We start from the raw sequence: 22,390 nt of genomic DNA on the forward strand, positions 1-22,390 counted from the left end.
GTCTAATTTAGAAAAAGGAAGTAAAATCCTAAACATACTTGAACTCGTGATTAAGATATTTTAAAAAAAAAAAATTTCTTCCTTTTTTTAATATTTTCCTAAACCAATTGAATTTCCTAGTGGGAACGGGAGAGACTCCGTAAAATTAAATTCAATATTTAAGGCAATTAAAGCGTTTGTATTATTACGGCTATAAAACTATAAATTATCCTTCCCGAGGCCCTTTTTCGGTTTCTTTTGTCCATCCCATTATCTCTCTTCTCTCTTCTCTTTCACTATTCCTCTCTCCCTCCCTTGGCCGGGGAACTTCATTCCCCGCCGGAAAACCGCTTTGTCTCCGGCGAATAGCATCCTTCCTCCGTCGGAAAACCGCTGTCTCGTTCTCTTTCCTTGACGTCCTTCATCCTTTTTTGTATTAATTTCGTTGACTCGGTGGTTCGAAGGCTTTGGATCTCTGATTCCGGCAACAGACGGTACCGTTTTGGACGTTTGGCGGGAATGTGGATGGCCTGGTTCTCGTTGTAGGCTTACTTTTGGTCTGCCGTGGCTGGGATCGTGATCTAGGGTTTCGGTTCTTTGATTCGGATTCGGTTTCTGCGGTTGTGCTGTTTTATCCTTTGTGTGTTGCTGTGAACAAAGACGGAGGCTTACAAAAAGCGACGACGGAATGAGATGGTGCGTTTTGCTTGTTTAATTTGTGGTTTTAGATCTCGTACATTGCTCTCTTTTTTTTGGAACCGTTTCTGCTTCTGAAAAAGTCGTTTTTAAATTTATGTTCTGCATTTATAGAATTTGTGATCGAATGAATGGCTGGAATGTATTTAGGTGTTCATTTTTTTGAGTAAATTTCCATTGTTTTTATTTAGAATTTTATAAATTTTAGTTTTGCTGGTAATTATGCGTTATGTAAAAGTTGCTATTTCGAGAGCATTTATATATATATATATATGTATGTATTTATATAATTATTTTAGATTTTTTGTTTACTTTTCGAGGGGTTTGGATGATGATGTTCATTAATTTGACTGCATACTACGACTGAATAACTGATGAATTTGATTTTTGGCGGGTTTGTAGAAATTTAGGAGTTTTATTTTTCTGTTTGTTGGTTAATTTTTTTTTTTTTTTTTCATTTGAAATTTTTGTACATGAATCTCTTATAAATCGCTGTCGATATCATATTACATAAAGTGGTATGTTGTATTGTTTTATTTGAATGCAAGATGATCACCTATATACTCGTGTATGCGTGCATAACTCTTTCATTTTCCCCAGTTCTGTACCATTTTTGCCTGTAATTTTTAATTGGTGGAATGAATTGATGCTGGTGTTCAGTGGCATATAGGGATTTTAAGTTTTGTTTTTCTTTGGCCGTGATATCGGTATTAGTTGGTTTGATGATTAGTATCATGTTTGTTTGGGGTTGTTCAATATCGTGCAACTCTTACTAACGCAGTAGAATGTCCTTGCTTCTTGTTCCATTGTGTTTCAAAAGAAACATTACAGATATAGCCACGTCATCTCGCCGATGTGTGTTGAACTTTCATTGGCTATGGCTCTGAGTTTGTTCAACATGTTTTAGTTATTGACTTATAGGAAAGAGTAGTGTTAAATGAAGTACGTGTATGAGAGGTAACCATGGCGTTTGGGATGCACTTATGTTTCATTCTTGCTGATTTGGTAGTATTCGAGCTACCCAGATATCGAGTCTGTTTGACAAATTTCGTACAAATGATGCATGCGTGAACTGATTTTCATTTTGCATTTCCCTTTTTATTTATTTATTCAAGTACATGACCTGGCTCTTTGGTTTACAGGTGGAAGGAAGGGTTTGTTTGTCCAAAGAGGCCAAAAATGGATTAGAAATTCTGAAGCGTAGAAGGCTTCAGCGAATGAGACCGGAAACTGCTACCGAGCCTGTAAATCATACTAATACGATGGCTCGAAGTGGAGGTGATGCTTTAAAACCTTCTGTATCCTTTGGTGTTAGATTACAGGGAGGTGCCGACTCAGTTTCTCTGTCAAGTGGTGCTATACATGGAAAAGACGTTTTTTCAAAGCGTAGGGTGGATAAGTTTGAAACAAGTGATCTAGAGTGGATTGAGAAAATTCCCGAGTGTCCTGTATACTATCCAGCAATGGAGGAGTTCGAGGATCCTTTGGTTTATTTACAGAAGATAGCTCCAGAAGCTTCAAAATATGGTAAGGAGATTAAGAAATTTTGTCAAGAGTTTGTTGTTGGTTGGGTTAGGAGAGCTATTATGTCTCCATCTTGGCAATACATCTAAAAACAGTATCACTTGGTTGTAGGTTCAGTTTGGAGTTTTGGTTTCTTTGCCCCCATACAAATTCTGCGTTTTTAATGTTGAAGTTTCTACAATAACCGTTGTTTTTCCGTTTATAAAAATATTTTATTTTCCAATTTAATTGCTCTGTTTTTTTTTTTACTTCATTTGAATTAGAACCTCCTTTCTTGACATACATTGATATTAAAAAGATACGTGATATCATAAATGCTCTTGAAGCACGCACATACACATTGAGTATATACAGTTGTCTTTGTCATTGATGTATGATATTGAATAATGTTATGATTCTCTTCCCTGTTTCTTGTAAGATAGTATTTTCTGGAGAAATACCTTGGATCAACTTTTTTTCCGCATGAGTACAATAATGGAGTCCCCTTGTAGCCATCCAATAAATTTGGGGTGGCATAATGACCAACTTTTCCCATTCTAACCTGCAACGGTATATTCAGGTATATGCAAGATTGTCTCTCCTTTGAGTGCTTCTACTCCAGCTGGGGTTGTATTGATGAGAGAGAAAGCAGGATTCAAGTTCACAACTAGAGTACAACCTCTTCGTCTTGCAGAGTGGGACAATGATGACAAGGTCACCTTTTTCATGAGCGGAAGGTGAGAGATTCTACTAATTATAAATATAAAGTATTACTTGATTATATCTTCGGTTTTTTGAGTGAGTTTAATTTTACAGAAATTATACATTCCGTGATTTCGAGAAAATGGCGAACAAGGTTTTTGCTCGTAGATATTGTAGTACCGGTTCTCTTCCTGCCTCGTTCTTGGAAAAAGAATTTTGGCAAGAAATTTCTTGTGGAAAGACAGAAACTGTTGAGTATGCTTGTGATGTAGATGGTAGTGCCTTTTCATCTTCTCACAGTGATCCTCTTGGAAATAGCAAATGGAATTTAAAGGTGTTGATTCTGCCAATCTTTCTGTCTGTTTAACGATTTAGTAGGTGATTGATATATTTATGTAGGCATTCATTGTTCAGTTCTAAAACTGGCACCTTACAGGACACACAAAAGAACATGTTAGTGTTGTACATCTAATAAGGCCAAAACCAACCCTAACAGTGCAAAACCAAGAAAGAATAAGGATGGAGTGGAAAATTTAAAAGAGCGGATGCTAAGAGTACTGTTGCAAAGTGGCCATTAGGGATGGTATTTTATGAGAGAGAGGGTTTCACCTCGTTCAAATAGATAGGTTATCTTGAATTACATGACTTGTGCTTTTCTCATGTAATTCTCTTTTTCTGACCTCTGTTTTCCTGTTAAACCTTTATATGACCTTTGATATGTAACCCTTAGTTTGCATAAATTCTTAAGAGTAATATTCTAATTTGGTTCACTATATGTGGTGGTATTGACATCAACTGATACCCTCTTTCTCTAATTTCAGAATCTTTCAAGGTTGCCCAAGTCCATTTTGCGTCTTCTAGAAACTGCAATTCCGGTAAGGAAACTAGTTCAGTTCACCCTTTTGCATTATTTATAGTCTGTATCCCTCTGTTACTTATGTGGCTTTATAACAGGGTGTAACGGATCCCATGCTATACATTGGAATGCTATTTAGTATGTTTGCTTGGCATGTGGAGGATCATTATTTGTACAGGTATTAGTCACTATACATGTCACTATTTATTCCCAGTGAAGGCAACAGTGTCTTCCATTTCTTATTTCTAAGAATTATTATCAATTGTGTTCTTATTTTTTATTTATTTCACATGGCAGTATTAATTATCATCATTGTGGCGCATCCAAAACCTGGTATGGCATACCAGGTGAAGCTGCTCTGCAATTTGAAAAGGTTGTTAAGGAACATGTGTACACGCATGATATCATATCAACTGATGGAGAAGATGGGGCATTTGATGTCTTGTTGGGGAAAACAACATTGTTTCCTCCAAATATTTTGTTGGAACATGATGTCCCTGTATACAAGGCTGTGCAAAAGCCAGGAGAGTTTGTTATTACTTTCCCTAGAGCATACCATGCTGGATTCAGTCATGGTAGGGTTTCTACTTCACTTTCTCCCTTCATTTTATTTGCCCTCTTTGTCCATCTTATTTTGCTTGCTTCTCTGACATATTAATTTTAATGCCCTTTTTTAATGTAAATATAGGTTTCAACTGTGGCGAGGCGGTCAACTTTGCAATTGGTGATTGGTTCCCTTTAGGTGCTATTGCTAGCCGGCGTTATGCACTGCTTAACAGGATGCCTCTGCTTCCTCATGAAGAACTTCTGTGTAAAGAAGCGATGCTTCTACACACTAGTTTAGAACTTGAAGATTCATATTATTCATCTGCTGATTTGGTGTCCCATGATAGCATTAAGATGTCTTTTGTGAGATTGATGCGCTTTCAGCATCGTGCTCGTTGGTCTTTAATGAAGTCAGGGGCATGCACCAGTGTTTTGCCAAACTCCTATGGAACCATTCTATGCAGCCTATGCAAGCGTGATTGCTACATAGCTTTCATTAATTGCAATTGTTACATGCATCCCGTCTGCCTTCGCCATGGTATGTCTCCTATTATGTGAATATTTTATATGAAATTTTGAACTACTCACCTCAGACTTGTTATGATAGTGATTGTCCTTGATTGTCCCGCACCTAGTTTAAAATATAAACAGATAGCAAAACAGATCTATTGACTTAAAATCTCTAGTAGTTGCTTATTACGATCTTGTTTCCCAATGCACAGATGTAAGGTCTCTTGACTTCTCATGTGGGACCAATCCTACTCTCTTTTTAAGGGAGGAAATAACAGAATTGGAAGCTGCAGCCAGAAAATTTGAAAAGGACGATGGTGTGTTGGAGGCGATAGAAGGGCTAGGCGATGACTTGTATTCATATCCATTAAATTTGTCTCAGAGCGCTGAAGAGAAAGGATACTCTCGTTATTGTGAGATAAAATTTGAGTTGGACACTGAACTCGCTGGCACAACTCAGTATCAGTCACATGAGGCAGAAACGGCCCAAACGGGTTCTCATGGCCAGCCCATGTTGAGATCTGATGCAAAATTTTCAAGTCCTGCAGTGTCAGACGGTTCCCTTTCATGTGCTGCATCAACTCTTTGTTCTCTTCTAGAGCCTCATGAGAGCTCATCTGCACCCAATAATGTGAGATATAGCTCCTTTTTTATGCCTTCTGTATTTTAATGCTTTATCTAGAGCTCATCTGCAGTAGGTGTAGGACGATTTTTCTTTTTAAACATTCAATGAACTGAAGTGCAATTTTTCGGATTAACTAAAGTGGATTGTTGCATTCATATGTTTCCTGGCAGGTACAGGAAAATGCTAAAGAAACTCTAAATTCTAAAAGGCATTCTGAAGAATTGGTTCGCAGTGTTTACGATTCTTCTCTGTCCTCTCCATCATATGATGAATGTTCTAGTGCACGCCCAGGGAATTCTAATGGATCGGAGGTTAGACGTGTTGTGGATCAAGGCAGTGATGATTCTGATTCAGAGATCTTTAGGGTTAAGCGTCGTTCATCATTGAAGGTGGTGGACAAAAGGAGTGTAAATGATGTCTCGGCATCAAATCATTCTGAAAACAAGGTATTCCTCACGTAGCCCTGTACTTCAGTTTCCGGTGCATGTGATTAGTTATAATGATTGGTTTTCATAGATGGGTAGATCATTAGTCCGTCACTTAATTTAGAAATCGAAGATTTTATCAATAGCATATATTTTTAAATTTCTTTTGATTTTCCTTTAATTATCAGTGCAATGCTTAAAATAAAATGCTGGACTTATCAAATGGAGAACTTAGAATGTTATTCATCAAATACCTGTAATCGACCCAACAGAGGGGAAATCGACCTATGCATGGTTTCTGATGAGGATTTGTTTAATTTGTTTTATTCTGTTTGTATATATTTTGCTGACGTCTGAGCTGTATTTGCAAAAAAACAGGGGTTTAAACGATTGAAGAAAATGCAACCTGAAAGAAGATGCGGGAGATCATCGGTGCCGTTAGATTATTACAGCCCCGGTGAATCAAATACTAAGTTTGTTTCAACTACTAATTACAGAGGATTTCCAGATAGTGCTGCTTTGGAGGGCAGGTTGTCCACAGGAAGTAGCGCTCCTAGAGGAGGTAATGTTCCCATCTCCATCAAGTTTAAGAAGGTGGCCACCGAAGATTCAGCTAGAAAACAGCGAGAACACCACAGAAAGGATAGATACCAGGATGAATTGGGAAGGAGCCGGAGGCAACCACCCCCAATGGAGGTTGGGGCAAAGCGCATTAAAGTCAGAGGCCCGTCGTTCCTAGGGTCGGAGAGCACACTAGGAAGTGCCAACGATCTGGTTGGCCGACCCTGTAGAGAGCAGCAGCAGCAGCAGCGGCATCATAGAACCTGACCTCGCTAACTTGAATTTCTCTAACGGGGTTCTAACAACACGGGTAAAGCTAAAGAAGATGGAAGACGGAAAATTAACCTAGGATAAAGATTTATATTCTTTGTGCAGGCCCTGAAATTGGGGCAATCTGCATTGTTGGTGATTCTTGAGGTTCTCGGGCCGGGGTATTTTTTACCATCTTTGGCAGGAGAACCTTCCTTCCTGCAAACTAGTAGAGATTGGGTTAGTGGTGAATTTCCATGTAAATTTATTTTTATTTTCTTACCTTACCATTGTTAATTCAGAAACTAGTTGGTTTATTCTTCAACTTGTTTAGTTGGTTCGCTGCTTCCTTTTATATAGGTTCCTTATTCTTTTATTTTGTAGCAATGGGTCCTTGTAACCTTTGACTACGTGAATAAAATGCAGAGAAAATGCCTTGTCGTATTATTTCGCTTCTTGTCTAATCTTCTGCCGATTGATATGGGACCGTATAATGGGTTCATATGTAGAAAAATATCATTTGATTTGGAGCTCGTTAAGTCATTTATGTGAATCGAACAAATTGATGGTTTGTCATGGGTATGTTACTTGCCACATCCGTTGATTTGTTTCTCACATATGTTTCTTGATTACCACCAATGAGGAAAGAGGGGGGTGTGTACTTGTAAAAGACGACATTCCGATGCTCAAGTTAGTAAGTGTTTTAGATTTATTCTAGTGAAATTCAGTGTCATTCTGTACCTCGTTTTCGTACATCTTTGTATGTGAGAGGATGGACATTCGTAAGTGTTGGGCTTCAAGTACCATGTCCCTTGAGTAAGGGTGGGATTTTTCGAGATGGTCGTAGAGCTGATGGGCCGGACCCCAGATTGTGTCTAACCTGTGAGGCTTCTTATTAACCATATGTAGTGTCTTTCTAATTAATTAGAGAAAAATTCTATTTGTATTCACTTATAATTAGCTCCTATGTGAGTTGAACTCGAGACTTTCCACTTACGTATTATGATAAATAATCACATTATTTTATTCTTCTCTGTATTAGAGAAATTTATACAAAATATTGGAAAATAAATACAAACGATCACCTAGAATACAAGTATATTAGGAAATAAATCTTGAAAAATAAAAACGTAAATCGACAAGGACCTAGATCTTGTTCCTTCACTTACTATTTAACTTAGAAGTTTTCTAACAAACAATTAGCACCACGGTGTAGTGATAATTTTTATTCACTTAGAAGTGAGAGATTACATATCGGTTCATTTTGATGGCAAAGTTGATACCATTAATGATGGCCCATTAAATAACAAGTTTGATACAATATTATTATATAAAATACACCATTTATTCTTTCGAAAAAAAACACCAATAGTTTTGTTTAGCTAAAGAGACAAATGGTTAATAACTACACAAATTAAGATTTACTTCTAGATGATAAATTCAGGTTTGCTAGGACTCGAGCTAATTGTTTAAGCCTCTTGGGATGATATTTGTCTTTGTTTAGGGTTTTTGCTTGGGCTTTGGGCCCCTTTGTAACAAAAAAAAGAAAATACACGGGCTGGTATGAACATTTGTTTCATTTCGATATGAAGGCTTGTAAGAATCTAATCTATTATATATAAAGCTAATGAAAAGTGAATAGTGATTTTGGTGTCATTAAGCTTTAAGAAAAATATTTGAACAATAATGCCCCCAAGACAAAAATTTCAATGGCATCCCAAAATAATACATCAAATGAGGCAGGGGCATTTCGTCATTTTAATAGCATTTTTTTTACTATTTAATTTTTTGTTACAATTTTTTTAATATTATTTTTTATTTTAATTAGTGCCTCATAATAGGTTAACAATAATGTGATTCAATTCTCTATTTTTAAACACGTTCAAAACATCTTAAGAGGCATGTAATACTGGTTATAAAAAATGATTTTCGCACGCGGATAATAATATGATTAAATAAGTTGTCAATGATTGTTTTTTTTTTTTTTAACAAACGATATTATCTACACTAAGGGGGAGGGAATGGGCTTAGCCTCATAATGGCCTAGCAATAATGTGATTCAATTAGTTGTTTATGAAATGTTATTTTCTCTATTTTTAAACACATTCGTAACATCTTAAGAGGCGTGTAATGTTGGTTATAAAAAAAGGTCTTTCACATGCGGATAATAATGTGATTAAATTAATTGTCAAATGATTGTTTTTTTTAACAAACGATATTATCTACACTAAGAGGGAGGTGGTGGGCTCAGCCTTATAATGGGTTAGCAATAATGTGATTCAATCAATTGTTTATTAAATATTATTTTCTCTATTCTTAATGTAAATTCTATAGAGATCGATTTTATTATGTGAATTCAGTTGCTTTAATTGGTTTATGAGGGGTTTCTTCTAGCATGTTCTAAAATTATTCATTTACTTCAAATATTTGACTTTCCTTTTGTCAATTTACGCATATAAATACATTTAAAATGTGTAAATTGCGCGTAGCAAGCCGTGATTCAAAAAATGTTTTCTGCACGTGCATGAGCGTGTGCATGAAGGCTAGTTAAGAATAATGATATTTGTGACTCCCATCTACCCTTGTAAAAGCATCTTCAGTGTGAGACGCAAAATGCTTTTGATATGGACATTCTATATTTTTTGTTGGCTGGAAAACTGTTTAGTGGACAAATTTTAAGGAATGTAAAATAAGTATTTTGGCTGAAAATTTTAATTTTATACCATTTTTCTAAGGAGAGCTATTTTTACACACCTTTTTTAGCTGTTCACAAACCCTTATTTATTTAAGATCATTATATTGAATAAATCAAATGGAATCAACGACCTGGATTAAACACGGGCGTGTAAGAGGCTAAAAATGGTATGTGAAAAGCATTTCTCCTGTTTAAATATTTAGGAGGTGGGCCTCGTCAATTAAAAAAGAGAAAAGTAAATGAGATTCTAAATTAACATCTTCCCCATTAAAGTAGAATTCACATTTTACATCTCCTAAAAACAAAAAACAAATGTAACTAAGATGTAAATGTGATTATATATCTTAAATTTGCATCTCAGTTGAAGATGCTCTCATAGAGATGGACCTTAGTTATGTATGTCGAACACACTAAATTAAAGAAGCGGTCCGTAAGTTTGTCAATACATTGTGTCTTAATAGCAACGCCTTAATGTTGTTTGAGTCTTTATTTTATTTTATTTTAATACAATGATAGGGTGGATGATTTCTGCTAATTCACCAAATGGGTCATCAATGATTGGGTATCGAACTTTGTTAGAATATGAGCATAATTAAGTCTAAGTGCTTTAGGCCGATTGTGTCATTCAATAAGATATGATTATTGTTAAACAAAGAGCCTATTATTAATTGAGCTTTTTGACAGAGAGGAGAATAATTGTTGTTAATTTGGTTCGATCATGTGTCTTCATCTTCATCGATCTCTAAAGCTTTGGTTCTAGTTCGTTCTTTGTTCATGTTATAGCATGAATGATTATTGTAGTTTTGATTTATTGACTTAATCTTCATCTTATGAAAGCTATTTCGATCTTACAAGTTAGTCATGTATGGAAGTTGAATTTAAAACCTCTAATTTATAAATAGAGAAAAATACTAGTATAGTGTAGTATGAAGTGACATTGATTGAGTTGAAACCAAATATATTATTTGATGAGTGCTCTCCAATTAGGTGGAAAACCTCCAATTCTTCTGTACGTACCTCGACCACTTTGACAAATTCTTCCATCTGAAACTCGGAAGTAAAGGACCATGGAGATGATATGAAAGGGGGTAGGGTTTATATGGCGGTAGTGGTAGACCTTAATGTAAGATGAGTGAAGTATGTGAATTTATTGTGTTGCGGTCGCACAGATACGTGATCCAGATGTCAGACTCCATAATTTCTCTTGATGAAGGCACCCTATTCAAGTTTGATTGGAGCCCTCAAAAGTTTAGTGGAATGGTGGAAAGTGAAACAAGAAAATGTAAACATGTAGAACACTTAAATAAAATAATAAAAAAAGGGTTAATGGGTTCTTGTCAAAATCTTAAATATGTCTTTCATTCACCAATCTATCTAGATTTGTAGGGCAACTTCTCTAATTTCGCCTTTGCTCTAAGTCGTCGGGAAAGATTCAAAATGTTTCCTCTTTTTCTTAGTTTGCATCACATCGACTATAGAAACGGGATGTTATACCAATATTAAAGAGGCTGGCTAGTTACTATAGGGACTGATCATATTCCTTGTTGATGTTTTCATTTTCCAAAGAATATCTGTTTCAAATTAGACAAACCAATTGGCACCCTCCTTTTTCAAGGTATTATTTATGGTCACACACGCGCATATATATATAGGCCCTTTAAGGGAAGGGATCTTTATTTTTTCAAAAAAAATAGGGACACCCTCTTGACCATTAGATTTGACTTTAATGAAATTCTATGACTGAGATTAAATCATAGGCCACAGAATCTCAACCATAGGATTTCATTAAAACCAAATTTAATAGTTAAGAGGATGTCCCCATTTTTTTTTTTTTTTGAAAAATGGGGATCCCTTCCCTTAAAGGCTTCCTACACACACACACACACACACACACACACACACACACACACATATATACATACATATATAGATATATAGATATGTATATATACATATACATGCCTTTTATCTGAAGGGATCTCCATTTTTTCGTAAAATGGGGACTAGTTGTGAGGTCCACACAACATCGAACTTCAACGATCCAAACTGTCTATTTTTCTAGTTGCACTTTATAGATTATTATCCTTACAAAATATTAGCCAAATCGAAAATGTTTGAGAAATCTAATTGAGTTCAAAGATATTGACCAACACTATGTTCTAAGAAACTTTGAAATTTCATCATGACAATCAAATGAGTAGATGATTTCAGATTGAATTTACATTTTGTAAAGATGACCCATGAATGATGAAGACTTAAAAAATGAACGGTTTGGATTGTTGAAGTTTGATGTGGTGTAGGCCCCACAACTAATCCTCATTTTTACCAGAAAATGGGGATCCCTATAGATAAAGGCTCTATACATACATACATACATACATACATACATACATACATACATACATATGTGTGTGTGCATACTTGCATGGAAAGATTATTATCATAGTCTCCACTATATTTGTACACTTTTGATTTTAATAATGTTGCAACTTTGTCGGCATAATGCTGAGAAACATCTTTTGATGATAGCTTGCAAAGAGAATCATCTCTTAGGCTTGACCAAATCCACTTAGTCTTTCAAATTTCAGAAGAGATCGAATCTTACTAAATTTGTTTTTGTCCTTGAAAACATATTAATTTGGTAATTAACTCGTTGCCAAATCCAACCTGTATTAGTGGAAAGAGATGAGATAGAGACATAATCCTGGAGCTAGATGCTTGCAGCTAAAATATTCAATCATATTATGCAGTAAATACCTAATTATTCATGAACAGATTCCTTCCTATACTAAAATGAATACGATATCTGATGCCAATCTGCTGGAAAAAGTTTAATATAAATATATATATTTTTGGTATATTTGTCAACAAATCGCTTGTCGTCTTTAAGAAAAAATGGAAAACATATGCTGATGCTTACTAGTTGAAAAGATATAAAGTTGGGTATAATGTTCTAACATTTAACATGTTATGTTAGTAGAATATTAGTCTAGATATCACAAAATTTAAGAAAAAGAAAATTCTGATTAGAACACACATTGTAAAATAATATGATGAGAAGGTGTCATGACATGAAAATATTTCTCACTTGAAACTTGAAAAAGATTTGAGAAAGAAAAAGGGTATTTATAAAGGGTATGTTTGGGCAAGATACTTTTAAGTTTCAAGAAATTAGGCCAAGTGATGAAGAAATACGCTACAAAACATTAGAACAGGGGAATTAATTATTTACAAAGGTATGTAGGATGAATTCGATAATGACTCCTTTCAAATAGTTATTTGCAAATCCCTTCTACATACTTTTGTAATGATCATGAAGTGCATTTCTACTCTCTCATATCAACATTCGATCTGTGATTCAATCTTTATCAACTTGAAATCAATCCTTTGGAATTTAGAATTCCCTCACTGCACATAGCCTAAAGTTTATGTCCGAACATGAGATTGACAAGGACAAACGGAGCTTGGGATGGAACATAGCAGACAAGCACTTAATTTGAGGCTGAAGGTGAATCATCATCTGATGGTGTAAGATGACTTTCGCATGATTGGTGCAAACAAACTTTATGTCCCAATCGAGTTCTACCTAAAAGCCTTCGGGTAATCTGATATAAGAGTTAAAGAACTCAGACTACGTACTTCAACAGTTTATATAAGGAACTACGTATGATAGGGGTACATTAACAACTTGCGTTGCGCACATGAAACACATAAGGACCAGACGTTCGTAATAGGACACTTCTTGGAAACGAATACTTTCATTTGAACTTATTTCTCGTAAATAATAAAGAATTAATGAGTATGTAATATAACTATTTTGAAGTGTCAATAACAGTTTTTAATTATGTATATGCTTTAACATTACTTATAATTAAAACCTAATATATATATATATATATATAATCTTGTTCTTGTTACTTTTTTGAAACTATTTGATTTATGTACCTTCGTAATATTGTTGTGGTAAAAAAATAGTTCAATAAGAGAGAGCCGTAAAACCACAATCATAGACGTAAATTTTGTGTGATTCACTCGAATTGAGTGTCGGCCTATTGCTTGTTTTCATTTCAAGCTATATATGGGGATTACAATTTTTCGTAGGCTTGGTAGCCCAGAGGAAATGTAAAAGTGTAACCGAGAGAAATACCGTAAAATGTAAGTGAAGGGTCATTTTTGCTCAAAAACCATGGTATAAACAAACAAATGTACCAAAATATCCCTCTCAAAATTCAAACAAACACATGTGCAAGAAATCCCTATCTATATCACTTCCAGGAGAGATACTTTCATGCAACCAAATACGTCACATAGCGAGCTATTACTAGACAAAGAATTTACTTTTTGAACACCTGGTTAATAATGATTAAACAAGTCACACCGTTGAGATTGTGTATTGATTGCAAGAGAGGATCTCTCCAATCACAAATAAGGTGTTGTTATTTTGTCTAAACTCTAAACTCATTTGTTGAATTCTATTTCTACTGCTTTTAACATTACAATAATGAGGGTTAATTTCAACCAAATAGAACAACTTTTAAGGCGCTAAAATTGATATTGACTTAGGTTTTCCATTGTGGCGTACTCTTAGAATGGTAAAACGCTCTAATACTATGAAGAAGTTTAGATTTCATTATAAAATTAATTGGTAATATGGAGAGTATCCAACTTCTTATAAGCTTATGTAAGGACATTTTCTATCAATATGAGATTTATTCTCAATAATTATGTAATTAAAGGTGGTTAGCAAACACTCCAAATTTTAACTCAGATTGAGAAATGTTAAGATTCCAAAGAAAACCATATATTGAGTGAGCCAAATTTGTCCATGATTAAGTCAATCATTGAATGAAAAGTCGCAAACATCACAATCAATTCACACTCTGTGCATATATAATTATTTTTATCACGTGATCGCAACTCTCCTCAAGTCAAAATTTTGTGGATCCAGGATGCTCTTTGTCCCTTTTTCTTAACATACAAATTTTTGAAGAGTTTTATTTTATTAGAGCTATGTTCATAGTCTACAGACCAAAGGAGAACTCCTGTGGGAAATTCCTCGTCAAAATCTTTACAGACCTTAAGATTTTGATCATCCTTTTATTTTTTTTGGTGGTAGCATTTGAAAGCAGATGTTATTTTTGTGTGCAATATTCCTTGCATACAAGAAAAAGAGATCAGTTCCATCAAACTCCTTTACAATATTAAAGTTTAATTCATCACTAAATAACTTTTAAACTAATATTTTCTACTTGGATTGAGCAAGAGCGAATTGGGGCTTACCTCTATCCTTAGGGCTGATTTGTAGCTTGGTGTTCCTTTCCTTTAATTTGTTTAAGCTCCAGTTGGACTTGTAGGTGTGTACACCATTTTTTCTTGACTAAATTTTTATCCATCGAGAGTTTTTATGGCAAAGTATTAACGAGGCTATCCTTGAATATTTGTTCCTGATACAATCATATAAGAAAGCTTATCTAGCAGCAATAGGTAAGGAAATATCCCAGTATCTTAAAGGGAGTGTCTTAAGCTTGTAATATTATTATCAAGACAACTTCTCTCTCGATGGACATGCGCTTCTGAAATTTTGAGAAAGAAGATCCCTCCCTTTATGTAATTTGTCCTCTGAATGAAATTCAATTTCTTGATTAAATATAAGATATTACTATTTTGGGGACAATCTCCTCGGTGTATATTGTGCACTGTGTCGAGTTCTATAGTAGAATCTATTTGGGGTTGATCTCTCAGTAATGAACAAATGGAGAAGAAAAAACAAAACAAGAGAGTTAAAAAATATAAGAAATTAATTAATTAAAAATAAAAAACAATGCATGCAAAGCTTGACGTAAGTGTGCTCGATCGAGGTTGTCCGACTGAGCTCCTCAATAAAAGGTAATAAAAATATTATTACATTTTTCTGGAGAATATAATAATATTGAGGAAACAAAGCACTATGATGAAATCAGCAGACCTAGCTTACTAAAATAATAATGAATTAATTAAAGATAAAAAACCATTAGGTTTAATGAGAAGGTATTAATGTAAGATTCCTCCTTGACATCTTTGAAATGGCCAAAAGTCTAGGAAACATGAAACAAAGACTAGTACTAAAACTTTCGGTATTGATAGAAAAGATGCTTCTACAAATACAAATATACCTAAAAAATTCCTCAAAAACATGTTTGTACAAAACTCAATTTCCGAGAAATGGTTGACATTGATCGATCCAAAATCGATAATCTTAATTTATTAAACTAATAATCATTTTACTTAATGAAAATATCATCAACTTCATCGATTACCAGCACAGAACAAATTGTCAGTCTTCTATGCCGTTCCGTGTTGGTCGCCGCAAAATTATTCGTAATTTTTTATAAGAAATTAGTTAATAATTAATACCAATTAACAAGTTATAGTGTGATTAATTATTTAAATGTTTAGAACATTACTTCCAATACTGTCTCTCAGGAACCCTAGAAAAAACAAATTGTTCTTCTATCCAATGCCACTGCATGCTACCACTCGATTACAAATTTTGGAAGGCTCAAGTTTGGAGTCTCTTTGTTTGACTTGGAAAGTAGAGATAATGATCGAAAGATGGCCATACATTTTTTCTTTTTGGAACAAGCTAAAATTACAGCGAGGGATCGAAATGTTTACAGACATGTAATACTAGTACATATATCTTGTATAATGGAACGAGGAAAGTGTGAACATCGATTATAATTATGATAATTAATACCAATTAACAAGTTCAACTGTTATGTTGGCTTCATGAAAAACATATTTGTGAAAATCTGTCCTAAAATGAATGATGTCTTTAATAATTGACTTAATTCTCCAAGAAAGTCGCGTCTTGCCATTGATAATGTTGATGAGGAACTATGAATCTCCTCCACCTGAATAAGACATACAGCTTCTGCTCGCATAACTGAAGCAAAACCTAAAGGAGTTGCTCTTGCAACTACAGTCTGACCTGCATATTTCTTATAAAATGTTCAAAAATAGAGCAACAGTTTTTCCTAGGAGCTCTCTGTTTAGTGCATTTCTAAAGATATTAGGCCATCTCCAATGGAGAGGGCTAAAGGTCCAAAAGCCAAAAAATGACTTGATTTGTCAAAATACTCATCTTCAATTACCCAAGGCTGGGCTATAATATTATGGAGCCCACCAGACCATTATTTGGCCAATGGGACATCACGCTGGCCAAATGTAGCCTCCCTCCAAGCCCATTTTTTGGGGCTCAGCTCATCAGTTGCAATAATTTTTTTTCAAATTCAACGACTAGATTTGAAAACATCTAAAGGTGATTCAATTGAATTAACCAATAAAGTTAAATTATAAACGTAAAACTAATAAATTATTGAGAGGACAATGTTTAGCCCATTCGGTTAGAGATATTATATGACTATGACCTGATATTGTTCATTTAAAAATAAAATATTTTGCAGGACTATAATTTTGAATGGGCTATGTTTAGCCATTTCGGTTGGAGATGACCTTATTAACTGATACCAAGGCCATGGACCCCGAGTCCCTTCTAGTTCTTATTGGGTTTTATGGGTCATGGCTCATCAAGGTCCCAAGTTGTTGGTTGGTTTGAGAGTTTTGACAGTCTGTTGGTGAAAGAGGAGGTACTTGCCCACTGAAAAGATAAGAAAGAAAAGAAGGAAAAAAAAGGATTTTAGTGAAAAGGGTAGGGTCCCAAATTTGTCTACGGGGAGGCACAGATGGGTGACTTAACCAGAAACAAAGGTAACACATACCGAATACCGATGTTTATTGGCAGTGGTTAAAGGTATTAAAAGCCTTTGCATCATCTTTCAATATGCCCAAGATAATTGATTCTACTTTTTTCATCAAAAGGGGAAAAAGAAAAGGAAGAAAAAAAATTATACCTTTGCTTCTCACAATGGAACTATGTCTTTGCTAACAAGTTTTCAACTTTTTGTGCAACAACCGGTCCTTTTGTCTAAGAATATAGTTCCTCTCAATAGACTAACTAAATTTCTTACAATATGTTTGTGTAATTTTGGCCTTAAAAGAAAACTTTTAACCACATTTTATCAACAAAAAAAAAAAAAAAAGTTAAAAATCTTTTACCACATAAAATACAAATCGTTTATTTGTATAGATTTTATAACAAAAGATATTTCTACTCTAAATACTAAACTAAGGGGAGGGAAGAGCGTTTAGACTTAAAATGCGGTGGGTTAAAGAGGAAGACCTATCCACCAAGGTAATCTACCACTTGCGACCAAATACGGTTCATTTGATAGAACATTTCCTACTTTCTCATCTAGAAAAGTAAGAATTAGAGTAAAAGAGGAGAACAAGAAAAAGAATGGAAAACAGAAAATATTAAACTAAGAAGAGGCGGGAGAACCAAGTTTCTAAGATCTATTAATTACAAGTGCAGAAGAATATAGTTAGATCGTAGTACTATATGAAAAAATACTATATTTTTAGTTGAGTTACTAGCTGAAAAGTCATACTATTTTAATAGTTGAAAGGATAAAAATGTCCGACCCAACAAATATTTACAATCCTAAAAGAAATAAATTAGGTTTCCGGACATGTAATTGAGATTAACTAATTCCAATAATTAATTACGTAGTGTAAATAAATAAATAAGAATGATATAATCTCATTTACATAAATGGTTCGTTGTAAATCGATAACCAAACAAAAACAATAGGCGAATGAATTATACTTACAAGAAATTTTAGCCTTGCAATACCGCTTTGTAGGATTATCCTTGAGTTTGTATTCACCTTCTTCAAGAATAGGACAATGTTCTTGAACTCCACTAATGTTGAGCCTCTAGGAGTATTCAAACTAATACACCAACGACGAATGGTGTAGTGAGTAATTTGATATCGAAGTATACGTGATATAGTCATAATAAATTCTCGAACCTTAATTGCAACGTTTCTTACAAGATTTATATGTTTTGAATGATGTCAAATCACATGTGAATATCTTAGATCACCATGATGCATCTCATATTTAAGCGGTTCCCACAAAATATAACTTGATAAAGAATTACTCTGCTCAAAGATTCTAGAGATGGTTTTGACAAAAATAAAAAAAATTCTAGAGATGATCTTCAAGTGGCAATGCTGGAAATTGCTTTTCACCATTTGAATTTTTGGCCCCATAGGCCAATGTCGCTAGGAATTGTCACGGACCATCGTCATTGGTGCTAGAAAAATTGTCACCGAAATCTTTTTTTTTTTTGGCAGCCGTCGGAATTTTCTTTTCAAATCGCCAGGCATTTGTACTTTCGAAGCACATTGTCCTATTTAATATACATTGGTAGCCCATCCGTTCAGCAATTTACCACAAGATCCCTAATTTGTGTAACATTCTTTTAATCAAGATTTCATTCAATTTGTAGTGAAATATATCTTTGGAAGTCAAGTTTCAATTCATATCCCCTAGATTTTGTCTCTAATTGTAATTGGAAGAAAAGATAACCGTTGGCACATTGTGGTAATTAAACTTTGTACGCCAGACATGCCCTGTTGTATGGTGTCACAGAATGTCACAGGACAAATCGCAAGGTGTGGTATATGTTCTTGTAAAAAAATTGACCATTGTTCTTCAACCCAGCCTAACATTTTCTGTTTGCTACACGTGGTTGGTGACCATAGTGCAAGGCAGTTTTTAGTTCCTGAAAAGACATGATTACCCCTATTACGTGCCATTGTTCTTACATTATGTAGATGTAGGTCTCGTTTGGTTTTGCTTTTTTCATAAAAAAAATTACTTCACTTAAAGTTAAGCAATAAAAAGTGTTTGGTAAAAATAAAATATTATACTTATTTTTAAAGCAATGGTCTTCCGACATCAACTTTTAAATACAACATGCATGTTACTTTTAAAAGCTCTTTATTATAAAATTATAAAAAGCAGAGTTGAGTCTTTAAATGAATATTTTTAATTTATGAAATACCTTCATTAATTTTGAAAATGGCTTTATTTATCCTTCTACGTACATTTTACCCTTGGAAAATAAAGTGACCATCACAACTTATCATTACTAATCTTACATTACCACTACCATTACCATCACCATCGTTGCCACTACCGCCACTGTCATGTTCGTCACCACCACCATTACCACCACTACCACCATCACTACCACCACTAAAACCAAATTGCCACCACTAGCACCACAACTGCCATTACCACCACCATGTTGTCATTACTGTCGCCATAACTATCACCGACATTGCCACCATCACACTCACCACCACTGCCATCCCAACCACCACACCCCACTATTGGCACCACCACCATACCCTTACTATTGTTGCTGCCATCACCATCACCATCACTAGCCCCACCGCCGCCGCTACTGTTATTGCCATTGTCATGGCCACCATTGTCGTCGCTACTACCTACAACTACAACCACCAGCATTACACCATTATCGCCTACCACATCCAACAACGCTGCAACCACCACCCTACCGCTACCACCATGCTACATGTACACTCCAACGACCACACCATACTTTTGGAACCATTACCACACCCCCACTATTGTCGCTGCCATCATCGCCATTTCCACCGCTCGTTGCCACCACCCCCACTACTATGTCTATTTTTGTCATTATATACAATTATATCATTTTACATTGAAAATTTATCAAACGTTTTTACATTGCTTTTCATACTCACAACATTTTTAAAAATACATTTTATCAAACACTCAATTGCTTTATTTTACTGTTGATTATTTCTAAAGCACAATAGAAGCAATTTTTTTAAGAAAAAACACATCAACCCCTAACTAGCCTGTAGATTGGTAAATTTGACTTTCCCACTACCCTCACACATTTGGAAGGACCATCCTTACAACTAACCGCCACAAGCATGGTACCTTCATTTAATTTCTCTCCACATTTTGGGGTCTTTGTGAAAATTATTCTCTAGAAAGAACTTATTTAAAAGCATTTTTATATGACACGTCTAAATTTTTAATAAGAATGTTAGTTGTTCATAAGTGCTAAAAACGTTTCTTAATTAAAAGAAGTACATAGCTGATTTTTTTTTTTTTTTGAAAAACCCTTCGAGTTTTTTTTTAATCGAACAGAACTTTGAACATTTCTGTCAAACATTATCAGAAGTGCTTTTGGTGATTTAAAAGAAATTTTAGTTATTTTAAAAGCACTTTCAATTATACACATCATTTAAAAGAAAAACTGAAAGACATTTAAAAGAAGACTAAAAGACATATTCCTACATTTGTGTCAATCAAAGTCAACATGTGTATACAAAAATAATTCATAAAAAACAAAACAAAACAAATTATTGCACACATGTCAATCTATTATAAGCGAAGTTAGAATCCATTAGATCCTTACATCTAATTGTTAATTTTTTAGACTACTTCGTATCAAATTTTTCGGGCTACTCAGTGGTACTAATACTATGACATCCCACATCGCCCAGGGGAGTGATCCTTATATGTATATTCTCATCCCTACCTAGCATGAGGCCTTTTGGGAGCTCACTGGCTTTGGATTCCGTAGGAACTCCGAAATTAAGCGAGAAGGGGGCTAGAGCAATCCCATGATGGGTGACCCACTGGGAAGTTGCTTGTGAGTTCCCAAAAACAAAACCGTGAGGGAATGGTAAGCCCAAAGCGGACAATATCGTGCTACGGTGGTGGAGCGGGCCCGGGAAGTGATCCGCCCCGGGCCAGGATGTGACAATTGGTATCAGAGCCTAACCCTGGCCGTGGTGTGCCGAGGAGGATGTCGGGCCCCTGAGGGGGGTGGATTGTGACATCCCACATCGCCCAGGGGAGTGATCCTTATATGTATATTCCCATCCCTACCTAGCACGAGGCCTTTTGGGAGCTCACTGGCTTCGGATTCCATAGGAACTCCGAAGTTAAGCGAGAAGGGGGCTAGAGCAATCCCATGATGGGTGACCCACTGGGAAGTTGCTCATGAGTTCCCAAAAACAAAACCGTGAGGGAATGGTAAGCCCAAAGCGGACAATATCGTGTTACGGTGGTGGAGCGGGCCCGGGAAGTGATTCGCCCCGGGCCAGGATATGACAAATACGTACCATAGAAATTAATTGAAAAGTCCAGCTACAATGGTATTTACACTCAGTTTGTATGTGTTTTATGCAAGATCTAACTCTGCAAAGATCCATTACATCCTTGTATGAAGATCGAACTCTAGAGTTTTATGACTGTTACCGACCATGAAAGAAAAATTATTAGAAGGTATAAAAGACATTAATTGAGAAAATTAGAGACAATTATTCTAAACCCTAGACCGTGGAAATTAGTGTTCAATCATAAACAAACCAAGGGGTTTGTTGGTCTTAGGGTTTATAAAAAGGAGCACAAACAAACCAAAGGTTTCTGTTCAAAGACTCTGTTTACGTGTGGGGGGTAGAAAAAGTTTTACAAACATGAGTTGTTGAAGTCTTGAAGAGGGGCATATGCACACGTTAAAGTTCATTTACACTCAAATTCTCTTTTTGGGCTTTCTTTTTCCTTTCTCCTCTAAAGAAAAGGCATCACAGTACTTTCATATATAGTTATACAAAATACCACAAATCCGTGTAAAATTTAATTGAACAAATATTAAATAAATATTACTACTTAATTACCCCTTTTTTTTCAAAAATAAAGAAGGAATCAAGTGATTAGAAAGAAAAAATGTGTCATACTTTATTTACTGTTCATCTTTATATTGCTTTCTTACCCTAGCTAGTAGTGGTACCCTACCCCCACGTCCACAAAAGAAACAAACACCTTCCCTTGTTTCTCTCTCTTAATTTCTCTTTCTATAGAGCCCCCCTCAAGTGTCATTTTCTCACATATACTTCACACAAACCATTCACTTCATACCTTGTCATTTCTCTCTCTCTCTCTCTCTCTCTCTCCCTCTCTCATCTCAATCTGAAAGCTCTCTGCAACTACCCCCACACACAAATTGATCAAACCCCATCTACACAAAATACCCAGAAATCTCTCCAACACCTGAAAATCTCTAACCCTAATCAGATCACCAAGGA

At 35.2% G+C, this 22,390-nt stretch overlaps 1 protein-coding gene across 2 annotated transcripts; it reads left to right on the forward strand.

Annotated features, from left to right (window-relative positions):
• The first annotated feature begins 204 nt into the window (after positions 1-204).
• On the forward strand, positions 205-7,099 carry LOC103962497 (lysine-specific demethylase JMJ706). 2 transcript variants are annotated; one of them, XM_009375201.3, is made up of 11 exons: positions 205-675; positions 1,818-2,202; positions 2,759-2,915; positions 2,995-3,214; positions 3,702-3,755; positions 3,835-3,914; positions 4,034-4,311; positions 4,425-4,820; positions 5,005-5,423; positions 5,594-5,863; positions 6,221-7,099. In XM_009375201.3, exons 1-11 carry the CDS (start codon positions 673-675, stop codon positions 6,668-6,670), a joined length of 2,712 nt encoding a protein of 903 aa, XP_009373476.2. In that variant the 5' UTR covers positions 205-672; the 3' UTR covers positions 6,671-7,099. The 2 variants fall into 2 exon arrangements, with proteins under 2 accessions (XP_009373476.2, XP_009373475.2); XM_009375200.3 differs by having other exon boundaries at positions 207-675; positions 5,588-5,863.
• The last annotated feature ends 15,291 nt before the right edge of the window (positions 7,100-22,390 follow it).

This window comes from the organism of the source record quoted next, unplaced genomic scaffold (assembly GCF_019419815.1).
Source record: "Pyrus x bretschneideri cultivar Hongxiangsu unplaced genomic scaffold, Pyrus_bretschneideri_v1 Contig125, whole genome shotgun sequence".
NCBI classification, from domain to species: Eukaryota; Viridiplantae; Streptophyta; class Magnoliopsida; order Rosales; family Rosaceae; genus Pyrus; species Pyrus x bretschneideri.